This window comes from Etheostoma spectabile, chromosome 5 (genome assembly GCF_008692095.1).
Source record: "Etheostoma spectabile isolate EspeVRDwgs_2016 chromosome 5, UIUC_Espe_1.0, whole genome shotgun sequence".
Classification (NCBI taxonomy): Eukaryota; Metazoa; Chordata; class Actinopteri; order Perciformes; family Percidae; genus Etheostoma; species Etheostoma spectabile.
Window position 1 is genome coordinate 22,468,381 of NC_045737.1, and position 12,625 is coordinate 22,481,005.

The 12,625-nt window shown below is 42.1% G+C and overlaps 1 protein-coding gene across 4 annotated transcripts in view; it reads left to right on the forward strand.

Moving 5' to 3' along the window:
- Positions 1 to 1,378: 1,378 nt before the first annotated feature.
- LOC116689103 (poly [ADP-ribose] polymerase tankyrase-1) overlaps positions 1,379 to 12,625 on the forward strand; it is a 23,541-nt gene continuing 12,294 nt past the window's right edge. For 2 of the 4 annotated variants that reach the window (XM_032515446.1, XM_032515445.1), the window contains exons 1-9: positions 1,440 to 1,884; positions 2,589 to 2,813; positions 3,070 to 3,165; positions 5,921 to 5,957; positions 6,846 to 6,921; positions 8,764 to 8,784; positions 10,411 to 10,505; positions 10,595 to 10,661; positions 10,922 to 11,108. In XM_032515446.1, coding sequence (XP_032371337.1) covers positions 1,440 to 1,884; positions 2,589 to 2,813; positions 3,070 to 3,165; positions 5,921 to 5,957; positions 6,846 to 6,921; positions 8,764 to 8,784; positions 10,411 to 10,505; positions 10,595 to 10,661; positions 10,922 to 11,108 — 1,249 coding nt within the window. Of the gene's footprint in view, positions 1,885 to 2,588; positions 2,814 to 3,069; positions 3,166 to 5,920; positions 5,958 to 6,845; positions 6,922 to 8,763; positions 8,785 to 10,410; positions 10,506 to 10,594; positions 10,662 to 10,921; positions 11,109 to 12,625 lie in introns of all 4 variants that reach the window. The other 2 variants (XM_032515444.1, XM_032515447.1) reach the window with 2 other exon arrangements.

Sequence of the window (12,625 nt, forward strand, 5' to 3'; positions counted from 1 at the left end):
GGACGCTTTACAGACAATAAAAGACAGATACAGGGAACAGAAAAGTGTAAGTAGTTATTAAAGGATATGTGACACAACATTATGACATTTACTTGCCAGGAAGCTGTAACAATGATTTTTGGAAAGAGATCAGCACTACAAGTCAAAGCCAAATATAAAGTATTTTAGTGATTCAGAAGTTTTTTTCTGTGCCTGAGCAATGGAATATTGACTAAATACTAGAGCCCAACCATTATATTGGCGGGCCGATATTAAGGGCCAATATTAGGCATTTCCCAAACTATCGGTATTGGCATTTATAATGGCCAATAAAAGAAATATATATGTTTTTTTAAATATTCATTAATCAGAATCATTTAAATGACAAATAAATGATTCCTAATAAATTAATATTTAAAAAATAAAATAAAAACGGACGTCAACCATGTTTTGAGTGTTGAGTGCATAGTTTGTCCACTAGAGGGCACTCTACAACGTCCTTGTTGGCAACACAGATTTTTTTTTTTGTTTTTGTTCAAAGGACTTTAAGTTTCATATCTTAAGTTTGGATTTTTATACATTTTATTTATCAGAACGTTACTATATTTTGATGTTCCTCTGTTTTGTTTTGACAGTAAAACAAATATTATTCTAGTGAGAACTCATAAATAACTATAACTGTTAGGGAAATCTGTTTTGTTATGCGTTTTTGGATTTAAAAAATATAATATATATAATCTGCCAATTTTTCAGATTTTTAAATAACCAAATATTTGTATTAGTATTGGCCTTAAAAATCCTTTATCTACTAAATACCTACGCTGTTGATATATTTTGATGAAACTTAAGGAATGATTATTGTTGCTGTCCCTGCTCTTAAGAAGACAAGACAGTATACACAAAATAATAAACTCAACAGTAAAAGTAGTATGATGACCAAATGGGCATTACTTGCTGATTTCCCTAGCTAGAAGTCAAGTAAGCACAAACATCCTAACTGCAATACGGACCGAAAAATGCCAAATGAGCTCTGTGCCTCAAAAAATGACAATATCTGTCACTGCATCAGTATTGATGTATTTTCTCTCATTATTCCTGCACAATTTGGTGTAACATCGCTATTAAATGGCATGTGTAGCACCTCAAGTAATGGCTGTCTTTTTTTGTTATTCTTTGAGCAATGAGGGAAATATTTGGGGCAAAAATGCAAAAAGGATTCTCATACTGCCACCAACTGGCTAATCAAAATATTGTCTGAATTGCGATAGAGATTTGTTAAAACCATGAGAAGACTTAATCTGCTCTAGGTCTTGATTTTTGAGATCCAATTGGTCGTGTAAATGTATAAGAGTACAGCCACTGTACAGCCAGCTTTACTTGAGGCAAACAGCTGACAGGAAACGCAACCACTTTCACCGGAAAGGAGGAGCAGCTTTTATTGTCGCCTGAGAGCTGCTGTAATGGCGGTGTCTCGTCGGTCCTCGCAACAACAGCAAAGTACATTACAGTCTCCGCCAAGAAACGGCTCTATTTCCGGCGCTCCTCCGGGATCTCCGCCGATGGCTCTACTGACTGCGGCCGTTGGACCCCCGGAGATTGAGAGGGAATGCAGCGGGGGGATTGAGATGGTTCTGGCCTCCACAGACCTACCCACCCCGGTCTTAACGAGCAGTGCAAGCTTCACCACGACAACCTCTGGCGGCGGCAGCAGCAGCGTCTCGAGCCCCGGTTCTGGAGCTGCCAGTCCCACTGACTGTAGCAGCGGCATCGGCGGGGCGTTCAGGGAGCTGTTCGAGGCCTGCCGTAACGGAGATGTATCCAGAGTAAAGAGACTTGTCGATTCGGTGAATGTAAACGCAAAGGACATGGCTGGTCGAAAATCAACTCCCCTTCACTTCGCTGCGGGTAACGATGAGCTAAGCTAACCATACAGAAGCGTTATGTTTTGCAACATTTGCTAGCTAGCTAGCTATCATACTGACACGGCCATCGTGAGCTGGCTAATGTTGTGTTTTGGTCGACGTGTTAACTGATAATCGTATTGTTTGTGTCTTGCCCCCTTGATAACGTTAGCAGTGACTGCAGTTTATCACGTCGGAATGAAAACCCTAGTGGAGCTAACTAGCTAATGTGACGCGTTACATCCAATTTTGATAATCTGTCAGTATTTCTCGAGTTTAGCTAGCTAACGTTAATCCCTCATGACGTGGAGTCATGCAACACAAAACGACCTCCAATTTAGCTAGACTAACAGTTTTAAGCAAACGTTATTTCATGTGACGTTTGATTATCATAAAGCAGTGCAACATAAGTTTGTTTGATGTGTGCAGTTATCTTTAGCCATACATTTGGACAAAATTATTGTATTAACTGATTTTAAATAATGTAACTAAATTGTGGCCAGTACTACTGATATGTATCAATAAGGATCATATCTCAGTTAGTATTAGGTATTAATTTTTGTAGGGAGTTTGCTCTGAATCCTACAGTTATGATTGTTTAAAGCCGTTATAGATGGAAAAGCCAGGCTAGTTATGGTGTAGGTAAACCACGAATAAACCAATATTGAGGGAAAAGCTGAATTGAAATGCATTTTAATCTTTTTTCAGGATTTGGCAGAAAAGATGTGGTGGAGCACCTCTTGCAGACTGGGGCCAATGTTCATGCCAGGGATGATGGAGGACTTATCCCCCTGCATAATGCCTGCTCTTTCGGCCACGCAGAAGTTGTCAGCCTCCTCCTGTGTCAGGGCGCAGATCCCAACGCCAGAGATAACTGGAACTACACACCATTACATGAGGCTGCCATCAAGGGAAAGATAGATGTTTGCATTGGTAAGGATCCCGGTCGATTATGTTCAAACACAGACAGTTCTGCAAATCTCTTTTTTTTCCAAGAATGTTCTAGTCGTATTTTTCATTAGTTGCAAATTTGCCTACGTTCTTGAAAGGATTGTGTTGTCTTCCATCCTCTTTGCTAATACCAACTGTTTTTAAGTATGATTAGTGTACGAGGTGATATGATATGGGAATAGTGATGATTTAAGGAGAAAATTAAAGTCTTGTTTTAATCCGCATCTCTCTCACTCAGTGTTACTCCAACATGGAGCTGATCCAAACATCCGCAACACTGATGGAAAATCTGCTTTGGATCTAGCCGACCCTTCAGCCAAGGCTGTTCTCACTGGTTGGTGCCTCTCTGCTGTTTATCCCTCACATTAACACATTAGCCCTCACTTTTACACCAAGTGATGTATGAATGCAGGAATAAATTAGCTGTGGCTTCCGGATATTCATCCTTATTTGTAACATGTATTCAAAATGTTATGGTCATTACATAGTTAAAGGAACGTTATGATACAGTATTTACATAATTAAGGAGTTGTAATGGTGAACAGTAATAATAATGATAATAATAATGGTAACAGTAGGGTATTGCACACATTTCAAGCCAGTGTTATTGCACAAAACAGATATTATTGTCCAGTTTTAACCTCATGAAGTGTCTGTGTGTCAGACACTTAGAGGGAGGAGTTATAAAGTTTGATGGCCACAGGCAGGAAGGACTTCCTGTGGTGCATTTTTGGGGAATGAGTATTTCACTGAAAGTGCTCCTGTGATTGAGCAGCAAGTCATGGAGTGGGTGCGAGACATTTTCCAAGATGACATGTAGTTTGGACAGCAGCATCCTCTCTGACACAACCGACAGAGAGTCCAGATCCACCCCAACAATGTCACTGGCCTTGCGGATCAGTTTGTTGGGTCCGTTGGCGTCCGCTACCCTCAGCCTGCTGCCCCAGCATGCAACTGCAAACATGATGGCACTGGGCACCACAGACTCAAAAAACATCATCAGCATCGTCCTGCTGATGTTGAAGGAAATCAGCCTCCTCAGAAAATAGAGACGGTTTTGGCCCTTTCTGTAGAGGGCTTGAGTGTTCTTGGCCCAGTCCAGTTTATTGTCCAAGTGCACTCCCAGGTATTTGTAGTCCTCCACAATGTCCGCACTGACCCCCTGGATGTAAAATGGCCTCACTGGTGCCTTGGCTCTCCTTAGATCCACAGCCAGCTCCTTAGTATTTGTCATGTTGAGCTGTCGATGGTTCTGCTCACTTCATGTAACAAAGTCCCCCACCACAGCGCTGTACTCAGCCTCGTCACCCTCACTGATACATCCAACCACGACAGAGTCAGAAGATGGCAGGACTCTGTGTTAGTGGTGTAGATGGTGAAGAGGAAGGGAGAGAGGACAGTCCACTGCAGGGCCCCGGTGTTGCTGACCACGCTGTCTGACACACAGTGTTGCAGGTGCACACACTGTGGTCTGCCAGTCAGGTAGTCAACAATCCAGGACACGAGGGGGGGGATCCACCTGCATCGCTGTCAGCTTCTCACCCAGCAGGGCCGGCCGGATGGTGTTGAAAGCACTGGAGAAGTAAAAAAACATGACCCTCACCGTGCTCGCCGGCTTGTATAAGTGGGCGTAGATGCGGTTGAGCAGGAAGATGATGGCGTCCTCACTCCCAGTCGGGGCTGGTAGGCAAACTGGAGGGGATCCAGGAGAGGTCTGACCATGGGCTGCAGCTGTTCCAGAACCAGTCTCTCCAGGGTCTTCATAAAGTGGGAGGTCAGTGCCACGGGTCTGTAGTCCTTGGAGTCACTTGGACGTGGCGTCTTTGGCACAGGAATGAGGAAATATGACTTTCACAGCATGGGGACCCTTTGGACAGTAAGGCTCAGGTTGAAGAGATGGTGAAGGACTCCACATAGCTGGGGGGGGCACAGGCTTTGAGCACCCCAGGATGGACACCATCAGGGCCTGCAGCCTTATTAGAGTGGAGTCTGGTCAGCCGCCTTCTCACCTGGTCAGCAGTGAGGCACACAGAGGTCACAGGTGGGGTAGGGGGAGGGGAGGAGTTGTCAGGCTGGAGAGAGGTGTTAACCTGAGAGCCAAAGGAGGAGGGTGAGGGACAGTGAGGGGGAGGAGGGGGGAGTAGTGGTGTTGGAGGTGAGACAGCAGTTGGGTTAATGGGGGATGGGCAGGAGCATCAAATCTGTTGAAAAGATTAAGTTGGTTGGCCCTGTCCAAGCTGCCTTCAACTCCTCTGCTGCCAGTTGGTCTGAAGCCATTGATGGTCCTCATGGCGCTCCAGACCTCCCTCATGTTGTTTAGGAATATCAGAGTGTAGCCAAGTCTCTGTAAAGCACATTAATCTACACTCCTGGTACTCCCTCTGACTCCGGGCTAATGGTGTTAGCTCGTCCATCTTATTAGCCAGTGACCTCACATTGCCCATGATGAGAGAGGGGAGACACGGCTTAAATCTCCTTCTCCTAAGTCTCCGTTGTCTGGACCCCTCTCTCTTCCCTCGCCGTTTCGTTCCACCTCTGCATCCTTGATGTGTCTTCCTTCGGATTTCAGTGGGGATGTCTGTGGGCCGGGCCGCCCTGGTCGGTGCTTTGTTCGGCTTCAGCGCAATCAGCTGTTCTCGGTTGTAAACAAAGCAGTCACAAAGATGCTGCTCAACGGTGCTTTGGCTTTCCAAAACTCTCCCAACTCGCATGATTTGAGAGAGTAAAGTTTAGTTATGACTTCGAGTCCAAAAATCACACACATGAGAAACAAAAAGACTGTAAAAAAAGTTAAAAGTAAGAAGACGAAGCAACTGCAACAAGCTGCATGCACACTGGCACATGGGCATACATACAACAAGGTGCTTGCCAATAGCCTTTATTTTATTGACACCCCAACTGTTCCACCTGAATTGAGTTCTGGTAGTGCTCTGGCATGAACTGATTGCCACAAACCACATAATTCATCCATTAGCAGACACATGTGGGCAGTAATAGCTTACGTAGCACAAAACGTCACAGCACATGCTTAAATTAGTGGAAAGTGTTTGACATGCCTGGCTCTAATCTGAATGTTTATTATCATCCAGGTGAATACAAGAAGGACGAACTTCTGGAAGCAGCAAGGTGAGTATCAGTCTGACTGGTCAGGACACACATTTCCTGTTGGCCACAGAAAAGCAGCTACGTTGTTTTCCGCTCATCAGAATATGCACCTACAATATACAGCTGTTAAATGTGACCATCTTAAAATTATGACTGAGTTTCATCCAGTATTGCAGTCTTATCTGTGAAAGCCTGCAGAATTACTTATAGATTATACCCTGGATGCCAGCCGATTTTAGCCCCACCCACAACATTTAAGGTCAGGAAGTTTGGTCTGGACTTAATCCATTGTGGAGCAACTATGCTCGAATCAGAGCTGTTCAGACCAATCAAATTGTCAGGGCAGGCTTTTACAATGATGGACAGATAGTAACGTAATCAACCACGTCATCAAAGAACTTTTGCTTTTGAATTTGTTTACAACAAAGACTGCTGTCGCTGGAGAACGGAGATGTATAAATTCCGCCATTGCGTCTGTTATAGAAGATATCGACAGCACATTAATTTGAAATGACAAACACAGAACCGCGATCAAGACATTTGCCTATCGGAAATATGTTTTTGCCGTTCTTCTAACGGGATTTGGCAAAAGTTCAACATACATCACATACTTCGTCGCTCTGATTGGTTGTAGGTCTATCCAGATGAGTGCAGAGGCATTTTCTTTTCTGGTTCGGTTGAAACGCCCCATAATCACAGCCTAATGGAGCAGTATCAGACTCATATTCTGACTAGAATCTGAGTACGAGTATAATGTCAGGTTATATAGATTGTGGAATCTCCGTTAAAAGCACAGGTAATAGGGATTTTTTGGGGGAAATATTTAATGTACTTCCTTAATTTAAATGTGCTACATAAATAAAGATGACTTGACTAATGTCACCAATCTTTTCAACCATGTGATTACAGGAGTGGAAATGAAGAAAAGCTGATGGCACTGCTGACTCCGTTAAATGTTAACTGCCATGCCAGCGATGGTCGCAAGGTAAATGAACCAATAGTAGTGCACCATATCACACCAGACAGATACCTGCCATAACACCTTTTTAGTACATGTCATGTAGGGTTGCAAAACCATTACACTGTATTTGTAAAATTCTTGGCATCAAAATAGCAAGAAGGTTTCTGAGTCAGACAATGCGTGAGTGAAGGAATTGGAAGTATGATTATGGCTGGAATAGTTTGTGTAGTGCAGATGGAAAGAGGAGTTATGTCATTGGGTTAGTGGGAGGGTGTTAATGGGTTCTTGGACAAACCTTGACTTTGACAAACCACTGTGCAACATACTTATTATTGATGGGGTCTTTTTCCTTGTTATTATGCATGTGTGACTTTCATCAGACCATTCTTGAAATCCAAGTGGATTTTTTTATACCATCTCAACTAGGCCTGCACGATTTGGGTAAAAATATGAATCACAATTTCTTTTAGCTTAGAATTGATATCACGATACTCTGCCACAATTTTTTTTCTCACAATTGTAATGTTTATTGCACACATGAACCATGATAATACAAAAAAAATAGCACTTTGTGCATCACCACAAGCCTGTAAACATAGACTTCAATGAAGAGAAGGGAGAGCATCGCAGCGCTTGGAGCGCTTTAAAACCTATTTTATACAGTCTGTTTAAAAATCACAGAAGAAAGTTGTAGCGTTTGTCATGCAGCCGGCTTGTTTTTTTTTTAAATTAAAAAAACAAAATCTAAGTTATTAAAAAATTAAATCGTGAAAAGGGTGAATCGAGATTGCGATTTTATAACAATCGTGCGGCCTAATCTCAACTTTTACTTTAGCAAACTCATTAATCCTCTTAGTTTGGATGTTTGGGTAGCTGATTCTGTTCATTTTTGGGAACTGAAGTAAACACACCATTCCTTTTGATTTACAGTTTAGTGTTTTTGTTAATCACTTTTCAACTTGTTGAAATGACCAAGACAGCAATATTGCCTCTTCTTCCCCATAATCACTTCTCCATGGCAGATGTTGGAGCAAATCTAGCTGTGATCTTGAAATCTATGTAGGTTTTTATCTGTCATTTCTAGTGTCTCTTCTGAACTCAACCCATGATATTGGAACTTGCTTACAATGCGAGCAGTGTTTAAATCATGACATGGCATTTTAGGCATTAATGTTGTGTTCTTTCCTTTTTTGTGGAGGAGTTGACTAGAAGGATACTGGTAAAAAGACGTCTAATATCCGCATTGCTAATTTAGGTGTAGGATTGTTTTGGGAATTTCATTGTGTTGTGTAAGGCACTGATGTATTTCCTCCCACTGTTTTTGTCTGTCATGCATTACTTCTTTTTTCAAGTAATGATTGATTCCTCTCATGTCTGGCAAAATTACTGTCTGTGTATTTTTGTAAATAACCCACAAAAAGCATAATTACCACCAGTATATCAGCACTTGCCTGTTTCATTCATTCCTAACCCCGTTTTCTTCAACAGCAATTAAAGTATGACTCCGTCCCTGCCTTCTTTTGTAGTATAATTAGAGTTTGCATGATCCAAGCCAGTATGCCAGTGTAGATTTTGTTCTGGGATTAACCAGCGGGCACCATTAACCTGTCCTTGCCTTTTCACAAAGGCACGGAAGAAAACGGAGAAGAAGTAGTCACACTTACCTTCAGCCATTATCCCTCTCTGAAGCCGGTGTTAAATTTAATCTCAAACCATGTTTGATGGACCACCCAAGGATCTATAACTAGGGCTTGTGTTTCATTGACTTAAGAAGGAAGACAAGAATTGCTGTGAAAAGATACTGTCATTTTGTAATTTTTGTTTCGTTTTGTTTTCCGTGTGACTCTGGCAACATTTGTCGATCAGTCAACATCCCAAAAAATGCTGGTAAGTTGACCCTGATAACGGCCACTTGATTGATGCACTGTTGTGATTTTAATTTTGTTTTATTCCATTGTTTTGATTTGACCAATATAAGCTGGCTGTCACTTGTAATTGCACATCCTTGACCTGGGTGTAACGGGTCACTCATGTATCCTTACCTTGATGCTCCTGTGCGTGCGTGCGTGCGTGCGTGTGTGTGTGTGTGTGTGTGTGTGTGTGTGTGTGTGGCATTTGATTGAGGGAGTGTGTGAGTTGGGTTTGGTGTCATGGTGGCAACTCAACGTTTTATGGGTTTGGAGAGGAGGTCGAATTGTCCACTGCCTGCTATCTTCAGCGTCTGTCCTCTCCTTGCACACTCACCCACACTTCTCCAACTTTCATTCACTTTCTCTTCAGTCAGTATCTGATCTTGGCTTTAATATTTATTCATTCATTTATTGCTGAAGATCACTCATGCATGCCTGAAGGCTTGCCCCTCTTGCATTTTGTCAAGCAAATCCTTAATCCGTGGCTGTGAAACTTGTGTCTATTTCACGTTCCCCCGTTGGAACGGTTGGTATACAGTATTGAATGGACTACATTTTTCACCTGTCATTCTAGTGCTGTGCTTCCCTCCATGGTAATTACTTTTGAATGCTTTGGATTGCTCGTGTCACCCCTCACTGAATGACGCCTCCATAATTCGACCCTCTTGTTCATCTGATTTGTATCACTGTGGCTTGAGATCTAACCGTTAGCTTTTTGGGATTTATATTAACATCACCGCATGGAAAGTGGAAATGAATGATGTCCCTCCTTTCTGATTGTAAGCTTGACCTGAGCTAGACTTTTGAGTAGAGAACAAATCCCACTGAGATTGGAGTTGCAGCTTTGCCTTGACTAATGTTTATTTTTCCTTGGCTGGACAAAAAAGCCATTTGATTTGAATCTCTAATAGCTTGCAGAGATGCTTTCTCAAACAATCGGCCTGCTTATTGTAGCCTTTTTGCATCCTGTTACGGTTGGGGTTCGATAGCATTTGATCAAATCTGAATCCAGTGTTAAATTCACTTGTAATTACTGCAGGTTCTGCTTTGTTAAAGTAGAAGCACTCATGAATAATTCAATTTTTAATTGGCCACATTATCTTTTCTGTTTGGTTACCTGAATGCCCTTTAATCTGAATACAAAAGCGCTTAACAACCACAAACAAAGTTATCATGACCCAACCGTAATTCCTACACGGCCATTTTGAATTTTATAGTCTAACAGTTGCACTAGCAATTCTTTCTTGTCATCTAATTACATAAAACGTAATTTTGGACTCATAAGACTTAGGAAGAATGTTTAATTTTGTTGACACTGTCAAATAGCAGTCGAGGTAGATGTGTAAAGAGGTTAAAGTTGCTTATTGTCACTCACTCAGGTCATACGCAAATCAATTTTTTTCCGCTGGATTTTTTCCCCCCACAAACTCCATTGACCTTGCATCCTCATATTCGCCATTCATCTGCAACTCACCGAGCATAGCCTGCCGTAGCACAATGCTTCTGGCCCTAATCAGCCGCTTGCTCCTGTGGCCACCGAAGGCAGCACACACTGAGCCAGCCAGCGACCTGTGTGCTCTAACAAGCCGTCCTCTCTTAACAGTCGACGCCGCTCCACCTGGCTGCCGGCTACAACCGGGTCCGCATTGTCCAGCTTCTTCTCCAGCACGGAGCCGATGTTCACGCCAAGGACAAAGGGTGAGACACCCTTTCAGAAAACCCCCCAAAAAACATTTTAAATTAGTCATAATTTATGAAACTAACCTGATTGTCGTTTTTTCTTGCAGTGGCCTGGTTCCACTTCATAACGCCTGCTCCTACGGCCACTTTGAGGTCACCGAGCTTCTGCTTAAAGTAAGAACCACAAAAGGTTTTATTTTGCCTGTGTTTGGAACATTGTTGAGCAAAGAGAAAGTTTGGACTTGGGAACATTTTGTTGTTTCAAATCTACCTTTGTCTCTCTTTTTGCTTTTCAAACTGCTGTATTGGCAGCATTTTGGCATTCACTCAACACAAAATTTCTTAGATCCTTTTTTTCATAATGTCAGATACAAAGATCTGGGAAGCAAGCATTCTATAAACATCTGTGCTCTGATGTGGTGTTATTTCTGCAGCACGGAGCCTGTGTGAACGCCATGGACTTGTGGCAGTTCACTCCTCTCCACGAGGCCGCGTCCAAAAACCGAGTTGAGGTCTGTTCCTTGCTACTGAGCCACGGGGCCGACCCCACCCTGCTGAACTGTCACAGTAAGAGTGCCGTGGACATGGCCCCCACTCCAGAGCTCAAAGAAAGGCTCACCTGTGAGTTCTTGCTCAGTCCCACAGCATTATACACACACTTACGAAAATACTTAATGTTGACACAATATACATACAGGTTCAATGCATAAACAATACACTGTTTCCTACAGGTTGAGAATTTACTTGTGGTGGTGAGTAATTTAGAGGAAAAAAAACTATTAAATATTGAACAAATCCGACTAAAAGATGATACAGATCAAGTGTAGCCATGAAGTGCTTTGTCAAATGTTATGGTTCAGAGGCGGCCTATAGCTCACTCAATTAGTGCACTCCGTGTTGGCTGAGTCCTGCTGCGGCCCGGGTTCGAGTCCAGCCTGCGGCCCTTTGCTGCGTGTCATCCCCCATCTCTCTCCCCCTTTCACGTCTGTACACTATCTCTATCTAATAAAGGAAAAAAAAAAAAAAATGATTCAGCAGCAGAAAATATCTGATTACCCTGAGCCCACATAGCGTGCTTGTGTGAACTTAATACTACACTAAGAAAGTTACTTGTTATTATAAATCCCTACACTGTCTCCTATTAACTCTTATTAAATCATATAAGGCTATATAAAATTAATTTTAGTGTTTTAATCCTTGTTTTGTAGATGCTAAACACAGTTTTGTACTATACATGTCAGATTTGCACTCATTAAGATCTAATCTGAACAGATATCTGTTATTCAAACACCTCTGAGTTTTAGTTCAAAACTTTTACAGCCAACTTGATAAAATATCAGGTTTTATTTGGGCTTGAGTCCATAAATACAGTTAATAGAAACAGACACAAAGAACGGGAACTAAAAAGCTTGGTTTGCAACGATTGGCTCCAGTTGGCTATATTATAGAGATATGGAGTGTAGGGCTGTCCCAAATGATAATTTTTTAAACAATTAATCTACAGTGGGGCTCGAATGTTTGGGCACCACAGGTAAAGATTTGTATTAATGTGCATAAAGAAGCTAAGAACAGATGGGAAAATTTCCAAAAGGCATTAAATGACAGATTAGACATTCGTATAATGTCACAAAAAGTTAAATTTTATTTCCATCATTTACACTTTAAAAATAACAGAAAACAAAGAAATTGCGTCTGCAAAAGTTTGGGCACCCTGCAGAGTTTATAGCATGCACCGCCCCCTTTGGAAAGCTGAGACCTGACGGTGTCATGGACTGTTCTCAATCATCGTCTGGAAAGACCAGGTGACGTCAATCTTAAGGTTTTAAATGCCCAGATTCCTCTGACCTCGCCCCAACAATCAGCACCATGGGTTCTTCTAAGCAGTTGTCTAGAAAACTGAAACTGAAAATAGTTGACGCTCACAAAGCAGGAGAAGGCTATAAGAAGATAGCAAAGCGTTTTCAGATGCCAACATCCTCTGGTCGGAATGTAATTAAGAAATGGCAGTCATCAGGAACAGTGGAAGTTAAAGCAAGATCTGGAAGACCGAGAAAAACATCAAACAGAACAGCTCGCAGGATTGTAAGAAAAGCATGTCAAAACCCACGTTTGACTGCACAATCCATCCAGAAAGACCG